The sequence below is a fragment of the Xenopus tropicalis genome, chromosome 2, assembly GCF_000004195.4.
Source record: "Xenopus tropicalis strain Nigerian chromosome 2, UCB_Xtro_10.0, whole genome shotgun sequence".
NCBI lineage: Eukaryota > Metazoa > Chordata > Amphibia > Anura > Pipidae > Xenopus > Xenopus tropicalis.
The window spans coordinates 88,684,273-88,706,792 of NC_030678.2; the positions used below are offsets into that span (position 1 = coordinate 88,684,273).

At 36.5% G+C, this 22,520-nt stretch overlaps 1 protein-coding gene across 2 annotated transcripts in view; it reads left to right on the forward strand.

The window, feature by feature from the left end:
• Nucleotides 1-22,520, forward strand: part of c1orf94 (chromosome 1 open reading frame 94) — a 56,542-nt gene that overhangs the window by 25,569 nt on the left and 8,453 nt on the right. Inside the window, exons 3-5 of one of the 2 annotated variants that reach the window (XM_031896920.1) lie at nt 979-1,176; nt 6,377-6,534; nt 18,096-18,182. In XM_031896920.1, coding sequence (XP_031752780.1) covers nt 979-1,176; nt 6,377-6,534; nt 18,096-18,182 — 443 coding nt within the window. The remainder of the gene's footprint in view (nt 1-978; nt 1,177-6,376; nt 6,535-18,095; nt 18,183-22,520) is intronic. The other variant, XM_031896921.1, reaches the window with a different exon arrangement.

The following is a 22,520-nucleotide window of genomic DNA, read 5'->3' on the forward strand; positions in this document are numbered from 1 at the left end:
CTTCTTACACTTCCACATTGTTGCGCTGAGAGCCTGTTCTCTTACTGCAAAGAATAAGGCACCCATTAGTGCAGGGAACCCTGGACTAGCCCAAATGCATCGTTTAGGCAAGGAAGCCTGAACCAATAATGTATCAGAGCTGACTCAAAAATGTGGAGGCAAATTTATTAAAGTTCAGATTTTCAAAAATGTGGAATGAACAACGCCCCCCCCCCAAAAAAAAATTTCTAAAATCACATATTAAATAAAGATTTTTAGAATTTGTCTAGGAAAATGCCAATTGAATTCTACATGACCTCCGCAGCTTTTAGATGGCATATTATTGCCGAAATGTGTGGTTTTTCCACTGAAAATTTGAGCTTTAGAGCAGAAAACTAGAATCGCTGGGAATATAAATAGAACCAATAGTAAATCTACCCTATAGATTGTACGAAGAGAGAGTCACTGCTGAGAGGGGGATAGTGAACTATTACTTGATAAATGCCCAGAATTCTTGATAACTGATTTATAAAAAGTTTCTTATTTTTATTTGACAAATTTTGTATTACAGTTTTGTTGTCATGATGCTTCCCAACCAACATAATTTGTGTATAGTTACATCAATATCTGGGCAAACTGGGATATTTGATATCCATGAGAAATGTAATCTTTTGGTTCCATATATGGGATGCTTAACTGCCAGTTAGCTCAGAATGCATGCATGTATGTATTGTCAAAAATAGGTTCCCAAATGTACCCTCAGCCTCATGTCAACAATAGTTATTCACAGCAACAGGAAGATCAATAAATGGATAGGTAATTCTGAAAGGCCAAACACTGATGCAGTGTAGAACATTATGCACAGCAGATAAAGCCTGGTGGCTAGTTTGATAACCTATGGCCTACAACAAGGCTCACTTTTGGTGAATGTTCCATTTCAGCATCTTTCCCTGATAGCACTGGGAGTTAACCAATCATGCTGTCTCTTTTAATTTGCAGATACACATTCAAGTACTGAAAATATATCAACAAGCATGGAATTGCTTAGCCATAACGAGATATGTACATTGGATAAAACATCAAGACTCTCTGTGTCAAGCTCCCAAAACGGCAGACAGCTGGAAAAGAAAAAAGATGAACTAAAAGACCATAAAGGGAAAGCTGACAGCAAGATAAATGCTAGCTTTGAAATAAAAGGTGAGCTTTTAAGTGTTTATACAGCTTACTGCCATCAATAATGTTATACTGAGTTAATGACTCCTCCATAACAAAGACAATACAAGAAAGCCTAACACACGAGGTAGATCTTTTAAACAAGACTGAGTTCATGGAAAGTCAATCCTGTAAGCTCATCCAGTTCTGTGCACTAGAGGGCTCACTTACCATAAGATAAGTGCTAATATACTAAAGGGTCTCCAGAAAACAGCCAAAAGGGTGCCAGTCACTCACTACTTGCAACTACCAGTGGTCCAGTGCAAGCTTCTTTCTGCTTCTTGTGTCAATATGTGCCTTTTTGGCTCAGAAAACCTTGTGGGCTGATATGATCCTCCTTGTACCTCAGTAATGATGAGCAAGTAAAGGACATGTATGTGAAAGATGATGGGATGCCTCATGCTACCTTTTACATGTTGGGCTAAAGTTTTACTTGTCAGGGAACATTTTCTGTCATGTGCAAATTTTTGCACCCCCATACTGGAGGGGTACTGGAGGCAAAAAAAAATGGGCTTCAGGGCAGGGTGCAAACTGTCATGTTTTTCGGACTTTTGAACCCTGTATCTAATATTGCACCAAGGATGCATAGAGAATAGATCACTGCTGGAGTTCAAAAGAGCTGTATTGATGTAGGATGGACTGGCAGAGGCTTGTAGGCATCCTCCATTCCTGCACCCTAAATTGCATGTCATTCAAAACTCATGGTGCAAGTGCAAAAACACACTGTGGTGTGCGCCCATTTTGTGCACTTTGCACTATGCCCTGGACTTTTCAAATGAGGACCCAAATCTTTAAGCATCATGGATTACAGAGGAAGAGCAGGCACCTAGATCAATGGTTAGGTTGCAATTCTTAACAATGAAATGATTTTGCCACTACACATTTGTTCATCTATCATAATTTCATAATTTTTTCATCAATACTAGCTTTAACAGAATAGTATTTGCCATCTTTAATTTTGTTGTGTCTGAATATGTAACTGTATCTAGTGTAACTGCACTGTCCTTTGTTTACATGGGAATATAAACCTTGCTAGGAAGTATCATTCTTTTAAAGTGCTCCATTTTTAATTGGGTACGCTCACTATGTAGCAGTTTGTATTCCAGTGGGGGAAAGTGCAGCGGTAACCGTTTTAAAACTAACATTTTACACATATTAAAAGTAGAAGCCGACATATCTCTCTCTGTTTTGGGGTTTGACTTTATAAGAATGTGAAGGTGCTTTGTCAAAACCTACTTTCGATCCTTATTGTGTGTCAGGCTAGAAGTTATGTAAACGCTTTCATAAAAACCAGCAGGGATTTAACACATCAAAACGCTATTAACTGCTGTATTTTGGACTTGGAAAATGCATTCCCTTTTTCACCAGATGCTCGAATCATCTATATTTATAACTATACCAAGGACCAAAGTCAGAAAAGTACATGGACTTGATAGCGGCTCCTACAGAACAAAACAAACTTTGTGAATAGCACAAAACAGAAAGGTAGATCTAAGAAAATGGATCCGCACAGCTATAACATATTTCTATAACACTGAGAAGGATAGGATTCTTCTTTTTTCCCAAATGGAGCATAAGTCGGAGATTGTATCAAATGGGATTCTTTTTTGTTTGTTTTCCACTGTATCAACAGACAGGTAATTGGCAGTAAGTTGAACTTGATGGACTGATGTCTCATTTCAATCTTCTTTGCTACAGTAGTATCTAACACTGAAAAAGAATAAAATGTATTATTCAGTTTGAAAGGGAGGCAAGCCAGATCCTAAGAAAAGTAAACTAAAGAAGTTGAGGGAGGAAACCTGAGGCAAAGACATGTATGGGTAATTAATATTTGTATCCACTCTGTACACCTACTGTATATTAATCAAAATAGGTATAGAATCTAAGATATATCTAGTGCCAAGAAAATGAAAAAATGGCCTGTTTCAGGAATCTCGCAGAATACTAATTTCTATGGACATTTAAGTACAAATTAATAGATCAAAACTATTTACTATATGAGTTATTTTTACATTTACTTTTCTTCAAAAGGAGCCTTGCCTATTTGACCGGGAATTTTCCCGGTGTCCCGGTGGCCCAGTCCGACCCTGCATGTCGATGCCCTCTTTGAAAAGCTGCATTGATATATAACATAATCTCCAATGAGACACTTTGGAAAGGACAATATAATGACATTTATGGATTTATTGAGTTTGTAATAGCCATGGTACTCCACCAGCAGCTAATTTCTCTTTACTTATGTAAAACACCCTATTTATTCCTAGTCTTTTGCAGGACTTCTGCTGGGTCCTGTGTACTCCTGGACTTCTGAACCTTCTTACTGGAGGGGTATCAGCTGTCAGAGAAACCAAAAGCTTTCCCATTAAAGTATCATCACTTTTCATGATGCTATATGCTCTAGATCACTTCCTTTAGAGTTTAAGAATAAGATTTCAAATATACTTACAAGAGCAGCTGATATGAGAGCACCCTCCCATTTGACTAAATCATAATATGCACATAAATAAGGCTACCATACTTACAGCAGTATTTTAGTGAAAGCAAACCGTCTTTTAAATGCAGTATATTTCCCCTTCAACTGCAGTATTAGCTGTTTGGTAAACAGTCTTTTCATAGTCTTTTAAAAGTCTTTTCAAATCAATATTGGGTAGCATTCTCCAGACAAATAATGACCTATAGCATGTCACATGTAGATTAATGGCTACTGCTTGTAGCTGGCTAGAGCTATTGGGACAGTACGTTTATATGGGCAAAAAAAGGGCAGTAAAAGGAATGGGCAACATTATGTCACACAGGAGGTTAACATCTGCTAATAATGGCAAGTAAGTTTTTAGTGCAATCAATGGGGCAGTACAGTTGCTTTCTTCTGGAGCTAAATTAAATTATATCCTCTTTATATTTATTTTTCTTGCCAGTGCATTGAAGGGGTAGTACACCTTTAAGCTAACTTAAAGTCACTGATCCCAGCAGCCAAAAAACTATTGCTCTGTAAGGCTACAACTTTATTGTTATTGTTACTTTTTATTCATTAATTTTCTATTCATCTTCCAGACTTTCATTGACACCACTGCATTGTTGCTAGGGCAATGTGGATCCTAGCAAACAGATCGCTGCTGAAATTCCAAACTAGGGTGACCAGATTGCCTAAAAATTCATTGACACATCTAATAAATGGCAGCACTGATTGCATTTTAATTGAACTGTAATCAGTTCATCCCTGCTGGTTTATTTAATGGAGAAGGGAAGGCTAATAAAGAGTTAATCTCAAGCTGCAGGCATACCTTCAGTTCTCTCAATAGTGCCCTTAAGTCTTCCCATATTTCTCCCGTTTAGATGATCAGAAGCCTCATAGGAAAAAAACCGCTGAGCTCTGTAAACAAAATTCCCATAATGCCTCACTCCTGCACCAAGTCCAAGACCCCTGTACATGAGCATCTTGTAAGATTATGAGGAAACTTCCTGCTGTACGGCTCAGATCACACACTTCGAAGAGAGGGAGTTCTTAGCATTCTTTTGGGAGGGGTGAGCAGGAGAGGGAAGAGAGCTGCACAGACTCTAGCACAGGAAGTAAGAACAACATTTTGACAAAAAAAAGAGAAGAAATCCTGTGTTGCTCTTATAGAGGACTCAGTGCAGTGTTTCTGTGAGTGCTTATGGCTGTATTTACATAGATCTTTCTGATAAAGCTTACTTAGTTTTTACCTTTCCTTCTCCTTTAATGCTTAAATGATTTTTAGTTGACTTAAGGGCTGGATTAATGATGACATCATAACACTCAATCTGACGACTGTGCATCTAAGACTAAGCAACATGAAGGTAGAACACTGGAATTTCAGGGCTCCTGGTTTTGAATAGACTAGAGGCTACTGTATATATTTCTTATACAATGATTTTGCATGTGCCCCTGATGAAAGCCCCTGGTTCTAAGGACGGAAACACATTTTTTTTTCATATGTGTTATGAATAAATAATAAATATGCAAGTTTCTTTGAAAAAACTGAGTAAATCCATTTAACAGGAATCATTTGAAAAAAAAGCTAAGAAGTAAGAAAGAATTTTACTGCTCATTGACAGTTTGGCCACTGGAGGTCATTGTTTCAGGGCATGGGATTTTACAGGGAATGGTAGCAGCTCCCACCCATATGAACAAACGAATAAGCTGTCTGAACAAATATCAGTTTTGATTGAATCCTTTCTGCTTATAAATTAATCAGCAGAAATTCACATAGAGATTAGGAGAGGGATATTGCTAACACAGCAGAGTATATTATAACTCCTGAAATGACAGCATAGGTTTTATCAATGAGTATAAATAGAATTAAAAACAATTAGACTGTATGGCTAGAGATAATGCAAAACTGTGACAGAACAGGACATTCTCTGGTGGCAAAAGTCAGAAAAAGTGCTGGATTTGTTTTATAGCAGCTCAGGAGAGCAAATGCAGGAACGAAGAGACAACTCTGAGAATTTAGCCATGTCTGGTAGATTAGAGAGCCTTGAGATAAATTTGAAACTCAGGATATTCTTGCCAAATGTAAATAAAAAAAAGCATTAGTTGAATGTGTTCAACAATTTGATGGACACGGGTTTGACAACCTGACAGTTGTTTAGTTGTCCTGAGAAATTAAGATCCCAGCACCAGGTCTGTGGTGCCCAATTTAGCTAGAGCCATATGAACAACCATGACTGAATACTGGTAGATTCCACAATTCCATACACAGGTAAATGCAGTAGGGAGAGTAAGGAATTCTAACTTTTTTTTATAGAACTTTCTTAAACTATTTTGCTACCTTTTACACCCACTTTCTCTGGAAAAAGACAACATATTTATTTCATACAGATGCAGCAGATATACATTTATCATTATTTCATGTATTGAATCATTTATTTTATTTATTATCATTTTTTCTGGCAAGATTGACATTTTATACCAAAGAAAACGCTGTAACACTGTACATTAAAATAGCCAGGCATATGGGAACACAGATATTCCGAAAATTTAGCTCAGAGACTACCTTGAGAAGAAAAGTAAAAAATCAGACTAGATAGCCAAGGGGCTCACACATGCCATCCTGGTATATTATTTTAAATACTAGAGGAAAAAACTGATACTATCATTATTTTAATGTTTATAATATATAATAGTTTTCTGTAACAGTATTTTGGTTTCCTTTTCCACTTTTAGCTTTAAATCCAGTGGCAAATCTGACTTCTAGAAAGAACAAGCAGCGTATTACAGGATATACTTGCCCTTCATATACACCGTGTTTTTCTTCAACTATTATAAATAATATGCACATCTCAAACCACTTTCCCAGAGGTCTACGTTTTGTACAATATCAGGTAAGTTGCTATTATTATTGCACCTTTGTTGTTGATGTATATACAGTTTTGTTGTATGGTTCTTATCTGTTCAACGTTTCTAGGCTTTCAGACTGGTCAGAATATAGAGGTGCGGCTAAAGGGGCTGCAGTGTTAACCACACCTGGGCCCAGATGCTTTGTTCAACCTGCAGCTGGCTGAAAACAATCACTGATTGGTTGCTATAGGATACTGCCCATGTTGTTTGATGATTACAGGGAGTAGCCCAATTCATATTTTGGGCCAGTGCCAATTACATTTTAGGGCCCCGTTAGCAAGGCTTTAAAGGACAAGTCTACTCATCTCTACATACATAAATTATTCCAGGCCAGTAGCACCTCCATGGACAGGATTGCACTGAAGGCACAAGGGCTAAAGAAAAACTGAAGCAAGCAACACTGATAAATTCTGTGTGTACATGCTTTTAAAAAAAAGGGGTCATGATATATAGGAATCAATATGTGAAGGAAATTGTTCATAGAATAGTTCATAGAATAGTATATGGTTTTAGTATGGAACAATCAGGATCATTCATCAATGCTGGGCAAATGCATGCCTGGGCAGTAGCCTGTGGCAACCAATTATTGATTAGCTATGTTTAGCCACCTGCAGGAAGTTTAATGAAAGCTGATTGGTTGCTACAGGTAATTTCACTTGTTCATATTTGCCAATTATAAATGTATTCTGTTGTGAATTTGAATCTCAGGATGTGTATGCTTGTGTTTATTCTGGTGCATTTAAAAGAAAGTACACGGTCTAGGCAAAACTGCATGGTGGTGCTTAACACTTTTATTTCTATTATTTACAGTACATAGTTACTATTTACCATTATAAATGACTGTTTGATCTTGTCACTTGCTTTGGTTAAATGATGAATCATATAGGGACTGGGCAACATATTAAACTATTCTTGAAATCAATTCAATGCTGTAGAAGAAAAATGTAAACGTGCACACTTTGAAGCTGAAGAACAGTACAATGCAATGACCTGTGAAAGTGTGCATATGCTACTTAGGTGATTGAGAAGACATACTGTATAAACCAATTAGGGAACTGTAACTTTAAATTATTTCATTAATCCCATCCAACTCACCAGCCTGTGAACTAAACTATGTTACTTTATGAGGTATGGGTGGCTTCGATAAGGAAAAGATCAACATTTTGAAAATCAAAAGAGCACTCATGGAGTAGGAGTTCCAGAAAAAAAGCCCATTTGGTGAGGAGACAAAACAATTACTGTACTAAAAAATAAACAATGGGGATCATTTATAAACTTCATACAGCATCTATTTATTTGCATGTTGTTTTCCCCTAAATGCTAAAATATTGTGTTGCTATATCTGTCTTTCCTTTTTTATGTGAATCACAGTAAGATGTGTATTGTGCACAAATCTTGTCCAGCTTTATAAATATAAACACACACAGGGCAAGTATATTCACTGTATGAATCAGTCTTAACCGGGCTACATATATAAAGGTCATTGTCTTCTGTATTATTTTGGGTTGACCTAAAATTCCATATCATGCAGAATCTAATTTTCTACTCATTAACCATACTTAGGGGCACATTTACTAATCCACGAACATCCGAAAAGCGCCCGAATGCGTTTTTTCCGTAATTATCGGTATTTTTGCGATTTTTTCATTCACGCTTCAGTATCGTGACTTTCCTTGGGCCAGGTTGGAGCTGCAGAGTGCCATTGAGTCCTATGGGAAGCTTCCAAAATCATGCGCTCAATACGTGAAAAAGTCGCGATAGCAACGAAAAAAACGCATAAAATACGAAAAAGTCGCAAAATGTTCGTTTCCAATCTGATTTTTTCCCATTCGGGATTCGGATTGGGGATTAGTAAATGTGCCCCTTAATCTATTACCTAAAATGGATAAGGATGCATACATTGCAGATGACACAAATGGAGATAAAAGGTTGCCATAGAGTAAGGGCCCTATCAACACTTCTTTCATAGAGACAGGACCTGTTTCAGAACCTTGGTCCCCTAGCAAAATTATGCCAACTTTGTCTTTATCTGCTTCTAGTGATACACAAATGCCCACTGAAATCTGCCCCACCAGTACTGAAGTGCACAAGATTCTTTAGTGGCTATACTGTAACTAATTTACAGTATTACCCCACTCCACTAATGGAGGTACCTACCACCCCTCCACCTGAAACACTGAGGTGGTAATGGTTGAGTAGACGTGCTAAGTACCTGCATCAAGTAAAACCTGTGTGTAGCTTTGATTTTTCTTTTTGGTATTCTGCTGCTAGTGTGTATCTGACAGATGAAGACTTCAAAGCCAGGTGAGCTGGGAGCTTAAGCCATCAAGTAGGCACCACATTTATACTGCTAAGCATTCTTAACACATAAAATAGGCACTGCGTTTTATAAAATTATGCGTTCTGGGACATTAAAAATGAAGTTGACTTTGCAATTATACTGCTACATGTCTGATTTGTAAATGTAGGTCAAAAAAAGCTCCAATAGGACATATACTTCTTAAATGTCACATGATTGCATTAATATGCACAAAGCAAATTATATTTTGAAGATTAAAGGGAACATTTAACACTTTGAAAATCTAGTAACCTGCGCAAAGACAAACGGTATATTAATATCTAGTTATAGCAACACTTACATTTATAAAGTAATTTACATATCTAAAAGGAATTCCCACCCACTTGCCCTTAGTTAGTGCAATAGAAATCTTCTGTGCCCAATAGCAAAGACATGCTGTGACTTCAAACACAAGTGGGTCTAGTATGTTTGACATAAATGTTGTAATTTTGCCATCAAACTATGTGTATTGTAATGGAGCCCGTTCCAGGATATGTGTTGTTGAAACCAGATTTAAAGGATGTTCTTGAGGTAGGCAAAAATTAAACCAAATATAAACACTAAATTGCATATTTAATATGAGCAGAACGCTGCCGCCTTGGATTTGGCTGAATCCCAACCATGAAAATCAGGGTTCGGCCAAATGATTAAGGAAAAGTTTTTTTCAGAGAACTATGTACATGAGTGTCACATTAGAGTTTGGTTCAGGATACTCCCAAATCCTTGTGAAAGATTTGGGATTTAGCCGAATCCCAAAAGATAAATTCAGAATATCCCTAATACCCATTAAAAATGGGTAAGACAATTTGTGCGTAACCCTTTTAGTATTTTACATAGATAGATAAATTAGTTAATTTCAAATAACTCTCATGATTAAAAACTATGTTTAACTCATTCCATGCTTACAGATATAGTATAAAACCCTGGAAGTTTCCAAGACAGAATATAAACATTCACCCAAACTCTGCCTTTAGTGGCCTACGCTTAATCTGTTTATCTATTGCAAGCTAATCTATTTTAATGACAGATGGGATATGTTATTTAGAAAAGAATGGGATAGAACTGAGATGTATCTAAGGAGAGAAGGGTTGGTAAACTCTGTGCTCTATGTTTTTTCTCTTCAGACGATAAAGCTCTGAGCAGACTCCCAAACACACCACAGTGAGATTGATTTTACTGCCTTAATTGCAAGTGGATGAATGAGCTCAGTTTTACTGGTCTAGCACATCCTCTCTTCTCAGTCTGCAAAACTGCATGGCTGAAAATCCGGTCTTTCTTGTATTATAGAAACACTTTTGAAGAATTCTCTTTAGGAATAAAGCAACCAATAGTGATAAGCGATTTTTTTTGGCAGGCACGGATTCGCAGCTAAATTCTGCATTTCCCAATCTGCGAATTTTTTAACCACATGGGCGCAAAATTTTGCTGTAGAAAATTTGCGGTTGTGTCAAAAAGTTTCACTCACATCAAAAAATGTGATGGTCCTGGCAAAAATTGCAGTGCGCGTAAAAACAAAAATAGCTTTTAGTGATTTTTTTGGCGAAGTGAATGAGACAGATTCGCTCATCCCTAGCAACCAATTAGACAGGGCTGAGTTAGGATAGGGGAGAGATAGCGCATGTCCATCATCCTGTGTCATGGCGCTTGGAAAGAAAGTGTCTTTATCAAAGAAAGTATTTATTATTACATTTTCATTACATTTTGTAATCACTTGTCTTAAGTAGGGATTTACAACTGCACTCCTCCTGATGTTGTTGTACCTTCCAGGCTACCAAAGACATGTTATAAGCTGTTTGGGAGTTGCTAATAATGGTAAGGCCAGACTAACTTCTAGATATTAATTGTAACTTTCAAGGAATATTTATCTGTATTCATCTGTATTTATACCTTAGATTAATGTATGATGTTATCATTAAGCACCTGTAATGCTGGTGTGGTAAGACCTACAACATATTTATAACATACAATTACAAGCAACTTTAATATTTACATGTGCAATGTCAACAATGTTGACAGGCACGATTCACATTGTTGCCTTTCTACCACAGAACAATGATCTGTTTTCCATTTAAGAATAAATGGTAGGCAAAGAAAAAATGTATAACCCTTCCTTTCTTTCAAGATATTTATTAAGAATAGAGGGGAGCAGAACAACAACGGCTCTGCCATAAAATAGCAATGATAAAAGAAAACACTTCTCAGACATTGCTTTGTGCTAAAGTCATCAGAAATATTGTTTGCTTGCGCCTATCCACTTCCATCTGTCACTTTTAATACGCATCGCCGGGCTGTGTATGAAAACTGATTGCAGGTATAACAAGTTATCCACATCTTGAAGACTGCTTGTTAATTATCCCCAGATTACCGCCTGTGCACACACTACGCTAGCAGGCCTCCTTACTGCACAGAATGCTAAATCCCTCTTGCGCTAATTAATAACATTTACAATGACAGTCACATTACTCTTCTAAAGGTATTTTTCCCTATCTGATTCAGCAATGATTGTTAGCAGTAATGACTTAGTGATGCTAACTTCAAGTGACCTTTACCCCTCACAGTCCCTGGAAAGAAGCCTCACTATTATTAATATGTTTTCCTTGCATTATTAGTCTATTTTGCCCAAATTTATTTGAAAAGAAAACCTCCTCTTGCCCCTACTTGCAGTCACTCTATAGCAGAACTTTTGTATTGCCTAATAATCAGTAGGGATGTAGCGAACCTCAAAAAAAAAGTTCGCGAACCTGTTCGCGAACTTCCGCCGAAAATTGCGAATATTCGCGAACTTTGCGAACCCCATAGACTTCAATGGGAAGGCGAACTTTAAAACCTAGAAAAGCCATTTCTGGCCAGAAAACTGATTTTAAAGTTGTTTAAAGGGTGCCACGACCTGGACAGTGGCATGCAGGAGGGGGATCAAGCAAAAATTTCTCTGAAAAATTGACACACGCTGTTTTTCGAAATGATCGGTAATTTTGCGACTTTTTCGTAATTTCCGGCGCTTTCGTAAAGTTATCGTAAGTTTTGCGACTTTTTCGGAGCATTCGTAACGTTATCGTAAGTTTTGCGACTTTTTCGGAGCATTCGTAACGTTATCGTAAGTTTTGCGACTTTTTCGGAGCATTCGTAACGTTATCGTAAGTTTCGCGACTTTTTCGGAGCATTCGTAACGTTATCGTAAGTTTTGCGACTTTTTCGGAGCAGTCGTACCGTTATCGTAAGTTTTGCGACTTTTTCGGAGCATTCGTAACGTTATCGTAAGTTTTGCGACTTTTTCGGAGCATTCGTAACGTTATCGTAAGTTCTGCGACTTTTTCGGAGCAGTCGTAACGTTATCGTAAGTTTTGCGACTTTTTCGGAGCATTCGTAACGTTATCGTAAGTTTTGCGATTTTTTCGGTGCCGGCGAACCCAAATTGCGAACATCACGAAAAGTTCGCGAATTTGCGGACTTGCGAACACCCGATGTTCGCGCGAATTAGTTCGCCGGCGAACAGTTCGCTACATCTCTAATAATCAGACATACCCTTTCTTATCTTGTAAATATTTTAGTTCCAAATGCATCAGCTAATGAAGAAAATATCATTTTCTTCCCCTGCACCCTTTCAACTTGATTTACTTTGGGATTTTATAAGTAGATTAAAATACTTCTGAAATTACTTTCTGAATGATTTTAGACTGTGTAGATCAATTTAACAGAAAAAAAAAACGTTTTGGACAAATTCTTTTTGTAAAATGAATCCAAAGTCTATCTTTCAATGTAATAAAGAGCGGAAAATTTTCCCAGGTGCAGTAACACATAGTAGTCAATAAAATGTTTGCTTTTAAATAGGTGACCAGTAAATGCTACCTACTAATTGGTTGCTATTACTACAAAACCTTATTTGCACCTTTTATTACAAAACTCAATATGCTCTCTTGGAGTAATATTATTTGCAGGGATTTGGATCAGTTTTAGCAACACTTTTACCTTAGTGGGTCAGATTCAATTTAATAAGAAAAACTGCCATCAAAGTCTATTATATAAAAAGTGAAAATAATGCCCTCCTGCTGTAACCTTCAGAAACCAATTAGCACTTATCTTTTACTGGTCTAGAGTTTATATAACCTTTCATGTACGACTGGAAGAAGTGTGCTGGAACATCCACAGTAATTTGAACAGCCAACTGGATGTTTTGGTAGGTAGTGATGAGTGCATTTTTTCGCCAGGCATGGATTTGCAGCAAATTTCCGCATTTCGCCATTGGCGAATTGTTTTACGAAACTTCTGTGAAAATTCGTTGCACGGATTTTTTTTTGTCATGCATCAAATTGGGCGCAGTTGCATAAAAAAGGGTGCAGTCGCATCAAATTGGGCTTGGTCACGTAAAAAAGGGCGCGGGCACCAAAAACTGCTGGGACTCAAAATAGGCCCTGGCAATTCACAGAGTAAACAGAGACCCAAGCAGCCCCCCCCCAGCACGCTAAATAGTGATTGTCTGCATCTTACTGCAGTCCCTCTGGCATTCGCCAGAATCCACAGATAACCAGTCCGGGCCTGGAAAGTATGTAATTTGATAATATAGATCACTGCTTTACCAATACTGGTTCACTGCATCATTATTCATATTGCTGCTGATGCAGAAGGTCGGGAAAAGCACCACAGATTGTAGCAAGATAAGGAGGGAGGGCATGCCTAATTACTTGGACCATAGAACTTTTACAGGTAAACTCCCAGACATTTCTGCATTCAGTCTGCATTCTCATTTTCCTCAGCATAGTGTAAGTATGCAACATTAAAAAATGTTTTCATTAACTTTTAAATAAACCTGGTGGGGGGTAGGAAAGGTTCAGTTATCTAAAAAATAAGAAAACATCAACTCTGTATGGATTTTCATATCAATAACACACATGTTACTCTGCTGAAGTGCCTGTAGCTTTTAATATAAAATCAATGCACATAGATTTTGAGCTCCTGCTGATTGGTAGCCTGGAGCCAGTGTGCATATTTACAGAAGCTAAACTTGCAGAGAATTTCTAAATATTATTGGCGTCTGATCAATAGAGAGGGTACTTCACAATAGTGACTGTTAGATTTATAGATGAAGATCTGAGGAGAAGTATAGAGATTGGGGAAAATTCACTAGACCACAGCATGGAGTTGCTAAAGTTTACTTTTGCACTTAAAATATCTGTAGCAATTACCCAGTAATAATGCATCTATAACACATTTCCTATAGATAAGGATTCATATTTTATTCATAATTGAAAAAACATCCAGTAAACTATAAATGATATATCTTTATTACCAAAGGGGTACAACAGCTTTCTGGTCTTAACTGCCCTATGCAGTGAAGAGACAATTAGTGGAGTAAATTTTTTTTTCTTTTTTATTCTAATATACTGTATGTATTATATGCGTAATTTATATTAATAAAAGTATTAGTTAGAGTTAGAAGCATACACTTTTTACCACTAGTTCAGTTAGGACATATACAGAACATCATAAAATGACCACTGTACACCGCAGCACTATTATTTGTTCTCTGAGACTTCTCTCCATAGGCCCAGTGTATGATTCCCAATTATTGGATTAGTCTGATTACTACCTTGTTTGGCCATATTGGATCTGGCATATTGGTATCTGGCAATGTATGGCCAGCTTAAGACCTGGGCCATGAACTATTCTGTTCAAATTTAGTTCCCCAGTGGAGCTGACTGTGCCCAGGTATGACCACATAGGTTTAATTTGCTGCAGATTGTGTGTAAATATGCTTATGATATTATGTTTATATGTAAATAAATATATATTTTTTAACCTGTGTGTGCTTATTTTATTTCATAGGGATCCCCCCATTCTACTTGGTGGTACCTGAACAATTCCAAAGTCTGACAGGGTGTGCGAGTCCTCCCTTATTACCAGTCTCCCATCAGCAGAATAACTGACTTAACCCTATTAGTACAGATGCCAGCAGTGACCCACTTAACTATCTCCCTACAGGCTCACTGGCATTTACAAGGTTAAGTGAAGCAGGTCTAAGCAAGTTTATGTAGCTTGCCTGGCTTTGGAACTGTTGGATGCTTATAATCCCTAAGCAGGAAGTCTCAGATACTGTAAATACATTTCATGAAGGCATCAACAGAATAAGCAAAAAAAGATACAAGGATGCTGCATGTGGATATATATTTGATTAAAACACATTTAAGGGCAAAGACACACAGAGCTACTTAGTAGCAGCTACTTGTCAGGGTTACAAATACCCTGCCATAGACAATACTGAGAACTGCCTCTGCTAAAACACACATAGAGACAATTATCAGTATTTATCAGCATTGTTTATTTTTGTAGCTGTGACAAGTAGAGTAGCTCCTACTAGCAGCTCCGTGTGTCTTCACCATTAGAGTTCACCCATTGTAATCAAGTTATTATTTACTGATATAAACTACATGAAAATCTTAATAACAAAAAGAGTGTCTCATTAGTGGCCCAGAGTCTAGAATGCCCCGCCACCCAAAAAAAAATAAAATACAGACGAGGAGGTAAACAAAAAGAAATTAGCTTGAGGGAGTAGTTTTGTAAATGGGGAGAAGAGGAGATGTTGCAGAGGCAGGAATGTTGCTAAAATAGAATATAACAGAGAGTGTTGATTGTAGTGATAAAAAAGTACTTTCCGGACTTGCATCTCCAAGTGCAGTGAGCAAAGTGCAATTCTGAGCGCATGCACCATTTATTTTTTTTACAATGCAGCGATTTTTTTCCCCAGAATTCCGGTGTCACTGGGGGGTAGCAAGCTGCCTAATGCCTTATGTCTTATGCTTTGTTGTCACTCACTTTACTGGATAGGTGTGCTAAAAAATGGAGTCAAGCAACAGAATTTTATACTGAAACTGTAGATTCTTAGTGTAGTCAGTCATATGAAAAAAAAACATCAATGATCGCTATTCTAGTACTAAAATGGCAATTATGGAGTAGACTAAACTGTACCAGTGAGTTTAAAAAGGGCAATGCAGTTTAACTCCACCAGTTTTTATCTGTCACATTTCTGTGTTTCCTGATTTGCTGTCATTTTTACTTGCCAAGATGAACTGCTCTTGCACAAGCCATTCTTTTTTTCTGCAGCAATAAATAGAGCTATTGGAGTCAGGTTTTTTTTTTTGCTTTGCTGTTTGTTTCAAGCATATCCTGTTTTATCTTGCTATCAGACTGGCTCCTTTTTACCCTGTAACTATGGTAACCCCTCCATGCCCCTCCCCCAATCAAAGAGGGCATTTTCAAATGAGCTAGCATTTTCCCTCTATATGCTTTTGTGTACTTACAATTTTACACTGACCTTGCAGTGCATTTATATCCTGATTTATACAGTTCTGGGTATTTTATGTTGATGAATTAAACTATTGTTTGTGGTTATTATTTCTTTTTTTTTTTTACAATAGTATTTCTTTTTTTTCCAATTTTTACAAATGCATTTATCCATAAAGAATATATATCAGTATAAATGTAAATTGTGCTTCTATTCTATCTCCTTTGGAGAGACAGATTCTTGCAATAACTGAAAAAACTATAAACTCACAATGCATAACCTTCAGATTATATATGTTGGGATTTACAGAATAAACTGAGTAACCGGAAGACTGTTCCATGTTTTTTCTCACATGAAATAACTGCCTCTCTTATTGGAACCTTAGCTTTTCAAGTAACTGATGGTTTTTCTTGGTCACAAGGCTAATATTAAATCATGTAGTTCCTCCATTGGTAGAAAACCTCCCAGAAGTGGCCATGCCATCCCAGCATTGATTACAATGGAAACTGTTTGCTACTCCCAGGTACAGGCAGCTTTCATCCCAACTTTATCTGTGCTGCTCATATCTACAGAACAAAATTATGCATTGGATTACAGCTTCAAAATATAGAACTGTATTGTCAATTTTTACATTAAATCCCCAGGAAATTGGGACCAGATTCATCAGAGATTTAGCAAATTAAGCTAGAAATTAAGACAGAAATTTAAATGAGTTTGGTAGTCTATAATTGGCTATTGATTTGCACTTTCAAATGGAGCTGTTTCCCTTGATGGATCCAAGAAACTTGATGTGTTCTGCAAAAGGCAAAAAAGAAGAATAATTCATTGCAAAAGGAGAGAAAAATGTTATCTATGTGTTATGGAAATTCTGCATTTAACTGAACATAGGTTTTGGCCTAAGAATAGGAAAGGGTGTCTTTTTGCATTTATAAAATTAATTTAGGATTTGGTGTGGCTTTATATGAAAAGCTAATGGCCCAGCCTTTTCATGTTTGGGTAACTTAATTGAGGGTTATAATAGAAGAAATACTCTTGTATTCTTTTATATTTTGCATTAGCTGCACCTTTAGGTGGATACCAGTGCAGAGTAACTGGCAATATACCTAAGAACACGCAAAAATATGCATAAAGCTTGTATGCAGCCATACATAGCATCCTTCTAAATACAATGCATGATACCACTGTTTGCCACTTAAATAGTTATTTTCCCGCAGGAATAATAACTGCTGCATCTTCAAAAGTGTATAAAAAGTTTTCAATATAGTGCTGCCTGAGTTTATATAATTCAGGCATGCACCAAAAGCAACAAAGAGGCAGACCTGAATGCAAATCAACACAATCCATCTACAAACCAACATATATAATACTGTCATTTAGATGTATTTAACAAAAAAAATCCGAAAGGTCCCTTAATCTATGGCAAGATGGGGTGGTGAAAGTAGTAGTAGTCTTTCCTATTCTGAGGTGCTTTGGAGAAATGTTATGTCTGGTGGAACTCATGCTTTTGACATGCACACAAGGGAAATGGAAGTATTTTGATTCCTTACTGCTCAAATAAGGAGGGGATTGAGGCTTTTGATCACCGAGAGAAAATCTTGGATTTGAAATTCAGCTTTGTTTCTAGTGGCATGGGCTGCAGGTACAGGATGAAAAAATAAGGCAGGAGACAACAGTGATCTCTAAAAAAACAAATATAGAAGTCGCAAGTTGGTTTTGTGTTGGTGAATTGGACTTGTTACCCAAACATAAAAAAAAAGACTGGGCCATTAGCTTTTCATATAAGGCCACACCAGGTCCTTAATTTCTTGAATACAGAAAATGATATTTGCATCTAATTCATATTGTTTGTTTGTTATGTGTTGATACAATCTGCATTTGAATTAGTGTGTCCTTTTATACTTTCCACATCTATGTTTTTTTATTTTTTTTAGCAGAGTTCATTTCACACTCAGCAGAGATTCTGGGTGCCACCTTTCTTCCCAGTTCTTCAGCCACATGTTGGAGGATACAATGGAACGGTTAGTGCAAACAAACCAGCAAATTAAAAATGTTTGTTTTAAAAATAGAGGTGTTTTGCCTACAGTATATCTTATGCAAAAATGTTTTGTATTGTGATATATTTAAGCGTAGTACTTATACTATACAGCATATCACCTTATTGTCCTCTCATTCTCAAGTCTGAAAATCATTTTTTTCTCACTCCAAATACATCAAAGTCACTGGGTGTTTTTTCTCATTACTCCAAATGCATTGAAGTTAATTTGTATTTTTTTGCTGCATTTTTCCTGCGTTTTTTTTTCGTTGCACATTTTTACAGCAGTTTCACTAACAAATAGCCAGTGGCGAAATCCAGAATTGTGCTGGGAATCCAAGCCTAGTAAAAGAATTTGCTCATCACTAGCTTTGATCAGTTTTATACATTACGACTGGTAATGGTAACTGTCTAATTGGTTGCTGCTAGGTTACCGCACTGTGGTTAATTTGCAACTGTGTCAGTAATAGAATTCTACTGTACAAAGTGGGTTAGAGGCTATTAAGGCGAGTCACTGTTATGTTTTATTTTTAGCTAATATGTCATCTGTTTAATTTTTTCATGCATAATGGTAATTTTAATAAGACCTTGTTGATTTGGAAATATAAGACTACATTTGTCTTTTTAATCATATATCTTTTTATGTCTTCTCATTACCTATATAAATTATTTTTGACAGCTAAGCCAGTACATCCACCCCAAGCTTCTAAATATGTGACATTTACCATCCTTGGATGCTGACATATATAATAAGAAGCTAAGCTAACTATATGGCGCTGTAAGATTTCTTGGACTGAAAAAAAAATATATAGATATGTTATGAGAACTGAGTGCTTTATTAGTCAGAAATGTGGTTGCTGCAGTTCTGATCTCTGACCAAAGTTATCTATAATGAAAAGAGCATCCTGCTTCCTTTTTTTGCCTGGCTACGCATGCTCATAATCTGGCATATCCAATTAACTCCCCCTCCATGGACCTAGAGTGCTAGCATCCTCACAATGTCAACAGCTAATTTGTGTCTACCACAGACTGGTGGATATACAGAGCAGCACTCTGACGCGTGGCTCATTAAGTCGTTAGTGATGCTTTCTGATCTGCAGTTCTAGATCCTGAATGTCTGAAAAAAACCAAGGCTGTTGACCCCTTCTTCACCAGATGGACTATTAGTTTCCAAGCAATAGGAACAGAACTTGGCTCATTACTTTTTTCATTCTATATAAACATTTAATTACATTTGACAAGCTATTGAAAATTAACTCAACAGGTCATTAAAAGACTTCCTTAGGCAGCCCTTGGTATTTTATGCTCACATATCTTTTTTTGTCATTATTCAGATTCTAACAGTTTCTATATCAAGCTTAGCATCTCTACAGTTGAGTACATTGTTAATGCCTCCATCTGTTGAATAAGATAAGGCCAAGAGGCTTTGCTATAAATCTGCAGTTGAGATATTCAAGGTTAAAATGACCATTCATTTCTACCATTCATAACTACTAGTAGTCAAGTAGGATACACATGCATAAATATGGCAGGAGCATTTTTTTTAAGAGGGACATAAGCAATCATTTTTAAAGTTAAAATGTAAAATCTTAAAACAAAACAAAAAAAAAATAAAATATATATATATATATATATATATATTGCAGACAATCATACTGCTAACAATATACTAACAATACTTTAAATGTATGCCATATGTATATACATTTAATGCATTCCATATACCCTATATGGCCAAATGTATGTGGATACCTGCTTATACTGTATAACATATTTGAAAACCAGGGGTATGAATATGGAGTTTGCCCTCTCTTTGCTGCTAAAACAAACAACCCTTGCCTTGTACTCTTCTAGGAAGGTTTTCTACTAGAGTGTATCATCCCCAAACACTTGTACCAAAATAGGTTGCATGGAATTGTTAAGAATTGTCTTTTTCTAATATAGTGGCACTCATTTAGCAATGAGGGGTGTGACTTACATAGCCAATTTCAATAATTAGAAGGGGTGTTCACATACCTTTCACCACATAGGATATCAACACTAATCAATGTTCTGCTGCAATACACAGGTCTAGTTAACCTGGCCTACAGACTGCTCAAAATTAACCAAATAGGTGTTAATATACAGTATATATTGTACCAAAGTTTAAAACATGTGGTGTAACTAACAACCACCTTACTGCTATCTTCAAAGCAGAGTTAATAAAAATGAAAGATAGATAATAGTGAGGAGCAAATCTGTCCCGTTTTTTGGCACACGCAACAATATTTTCTGACGTACAATGAATTTTCCGGCAGCTAATTTTTGTGCCTGTTTCGTGGAAAAATACTCCAATGGCGAAATGCGAGAATTTGCTGCAAATCCATGCCTGCCGAAAAATTTTGCTCATCACTAATAGATGATAGATATATAGATAGATAGATATTTGGGGAAAGTCTATCATTTCATCTATGATTAATTAGCGTTCCTGGGTTGTAGATATTTGTAAGAACATACAAGAATATCTTATTGTCTTTCCTCACCCTTAATCAGCCTCAGTCATCATCATCTCTTTTCAGACCTGACTGTAGATGTACTGTATGTTTATAGTTGTATAGTAGTCATGCATCCATATAGCTGTGGGACTAATAATGATAAAACTAGCACCACAACCATTTTTCATTCCCTGCAAATTGTAATACAAATGTCAAACCTGAATTCAGAAAGGTTACAAAACACAGCAAGTCCCTAGGAAGTTCATTAGGATCTTGCTTAGCTGCTCCTAAATCAGTAGTTCTTGAGAGAACAAGAGAAGATTCATGCCAGCTCTGGGGATTAACCCTAAATCCATTAAATATTTCAAGGACATGAATACAATAGTTGGTTTCTAGAGAAAAATTACATAATGAGAATGCAAGAAATTATATAGTCAGATGTTATATGCAGCAATAGAAAAAAAATACCTTTATAGTATGATTTTTAATTTTCCCACTAGAGTGTAGTGAACATATCATCAATTACCTTAGAAGCCAAAGAAGCAACAAATGTATTTGTCAAGGGGTGGTTGTAGTCAGCCACGACTTCACTCAATCCAACATGCACTTTCTTTTAATTGCAGGCAGTGTTAGAGTCCTATTGTTAGCATAATAAGTCACTGAAACTGAACCTCTGGTTTAACTCTAGACTAATTTGGCAAGTGACAAAGTTAGTAGGGATCTAAAAAACTGGGGTAGATATAAAGCTAAGATTAAAGGGTGTAGAAGTGTGTGCAAAGGTTGGATCTATGAAGGTTTGGAAGAAGGAAGCACAGCATACAATGATATTACATTGCATCTAAACATATACAAATGAACGTTTCGATGTTGAAGATAAGGAAGTGTTAGTATATGATTATAAAATTGGGTGTGTGAAGTCCCCTTTACTTTTCTTTTTCATGAAATAAGATCCGGGGTGTCCATGTCCATATCCAATTTAGAGTTTTCCTCAAACTTGAGGATCTCTTTAATTTTTGAGATACAGTCACACAATGCAGGAAGTGTTGTTTATCTTTTTGAAATGAAATGAAAATGGAATTTTTTTGAAGGGTTTTTGGTACAGATCCAATGTTTTGTCGTTTTTAAATAATAATCGTGTTGCAGGATCTTTGGCGATGTTCATGTTCAAGTGAGCATCCTAAACTAATTTTCCCATTTCTGTGTGAACAGTGGGTCTGATTTTGTCTCTTGGCTTTTGAGAGGGATATTGTATAATGCAGTTCTTAGTGGGCATTTATGTAGATACACATAATTTGCTTAAATCAGTGAGGTAGGAGTTGTCATCTGGTTTAAAGGAAAAAGATCACTTGAAGCTTTGTATTTGTTGACAGATAAAAGATATATGTGATAGATAGATAGATAGATAGATAGATAGATAGATGATAGATAGATAGATAGATAGATAGATACTGTATATAGATAGATATGATAGATAGATAGATAGATAGATAGATAGATAGATAGATAGATAGATAGATAGATGATAGATAGATAGATAGATAGATAGATAGATAGATAGATAGATAGATTGATAGGGTTTTTCCATCAAGCTGGGGGTCCCTTTTATTCTTCATAAAATGATATTTTTTATTTCTCATATTGTATTCCAGCGGTTCTGTTTATTTATATTCTGCTTATCTTTACCTCTTCCAAATTAACTTCCATCAATTTATTCTCAGTTTCTACCATTTCTGGCTATCAGTCTCTAACCTTTGTTCCTTATGCCTAATTAAAATGTCTATTAGATTAAAAGAACAATCCTCAAGTGTCTTATGCCGTTAATATTGGTATTCAACCTGCATCTGTAAATG